The 1,798-nt window shown below is 52.8% G+C and overlaps 1 protein-coding gene across 1 annotated transcript; it reads left to right on the forward strand.

Annotated features, from left to right (window-relative positions):
• Nucleotides 1–668: 668 nt before the first annotated feature.
• On the forward strand, nucleotides 669–1,760 carry LOC104809818 (the record flags this gene model as incomplete). Its single annotated transcript, XM_010535894.1, has 1 exon — nucleotides 669–1,760. A coding segment is annotated over exon 1 (1,092 nt), but the record flags the coding sequence as incomplete, so codon positions are not given.
• Nucleotides 1,761–1,798: the final 38 nt, after the last annotated feature.

Below are 1,798 nucleotides of genomic sequence, written 5' to 3' on the forward strand. Positions count from 1 at the left end.
GGGGATGGGTAAAAATGATTTTTAAAGATTTTATAAAATCTAAGCATGATCACCAGGTCCTGGTACTAAATAAAGTTTCTTGTCCGCAGTAGCTATGCCTCCACGACGTGCTGCACCTGCGCAACGACCTGAAGGACCGAGGGTACCTCCACCGAATAATGATATGGCGGAAATGCAACGTCAATTCGCACTGTTCCAAGGGAACGTCTGGCAGTTCATACGAGGATGCATGCAACCGCCACCGCCACCGCCACCGCCTGCTGCTCCACCTGCGGCAAGGCCGGCGCCCCCGCCTGCTGCTCCACCTGCGGCAAGGCCGGAAGGAGGTTTTCCACCACCACCACCGATGCCTGCACCTCAGGGAATGCCATGGCAAGTGGTAGTGGACTACTTGCCATTTGTCAAGGAACTCAGAGCTTTGGGCACTCCGGAGTTTGAGGGTTCTCTCAGCCCAGAGGCAGCGGAGGACTGGATGATCAAGATCACCCACCACTTCAACTACATCAGGTGTCCGCTGGGATACCGCACTGAGTTAGCGAGCCATCATCTGGCTGGCGCAGGCCGCCATTGGTGGGGGGGAGTTCCGGGCAGAGTTCGAGCAGAAGTACTACCGGAGGCAAGATCAGAGCCACCGTATTACGGAATTCCTTCGTCTCGAACAGGGAAATATGACTGTTCGAGAGTACGAAGCGGAATTCAACCGACTGTTGAAGTATGGAGGCCACCTAGTGCCGACCGAGGAGTACAAGATCCAGAAATTCATTGCTGGGTTACGTGCTTCTCTCAGGAGAATGATTGAGTGCCATGAGTACCCTACGTTGAGTCGGTATATCAACCAACTCGACAAGGTGGAACGCAGTGAGAAGGAGAGGATGGAAGCCAAGAGACAAGACCGTGGACCCTACAGGAGAGTGCCAGTCAACCGTCCCCCGGTGAGAGTTGGACAGACGAGTCAACCCCGCGACAAAGGAAAGGCTCCGGCGTATCGTCCTACGACCCCGGCTCAGCCAATACAATATAGGAGGCCATGTGCAAAGTGTGGTCGAGACCATACTGGGCCCTGTGGTAACACCATGACGTGCTACCGTTGCGGTCAACCAGGGCATTTTGCGGCGAGATGCACTGCGAACATAGCTCCCCAGACCAACAACAAGCCACCGCGTCCAGCACAGGGGAGATCGGGTGTGGCTCCTAGAGTTTATGCTCTCACAGCTGAGGAGAATGTCCAGGAAGAGCCATACACTGTGGAAGAGCCATTTGCCGCAGAGCCATTGACCACCTACGAAGCCACTGGGGAAGATTACCAGGAGGAGGGTGATGTTGCCGCTATCACAGGTATCATTTGCATACACGATGTTGCATGCTTCACTTTGTTTGACACAGGAGCTACGCATAGCTTCTTGAGTGAGAAAAAGGCAGGAGAGTTATCGATCATGGAGATCGATACGACTACACCTTTTATGGTGTGTACACCTGCAGGACAGACTCTTCCAGTACAGGGGATTTTGCATTGCATGCCCTTGACTATCTGTGGGAGGATGTTGACTGCAGATCTTATCGTCGTACCTATCCGGGGTTACGACCTAATACTGGGAATGGATTGGTTATCGAAACATCAAGCCCAGATTGACTGTCGTCAGCGAACTATTTGGTTCACTGAGGAGAACGGAGGATTCGAGTTCGTTGGGAACAGATCAAGGAAGGTGTACCCCATTATATCAGCTCTGAAGGTTAACACAAAACTGGAAGATACCGCTGTGGTTCGGGAATTTCCCGATGTGTTTCCCGATGAACTACC

Source organism: Tarenaya hassleriana, unplaced genomic scaffold (genome assembly GCF_000463585.1).
Source record: "Tarenaya hassleriana unplaced genomic scaffold, ASM46358v1 Cleome1699, whole genome shotgun sequence".
NCBI classification, from domain to species: Eukaryota; Viridiplantae; Streptophyta; class Magnoliopsida; order Brassicales; family Cleomaceae; genus Tarenaya; species Tarenaya hassleriana.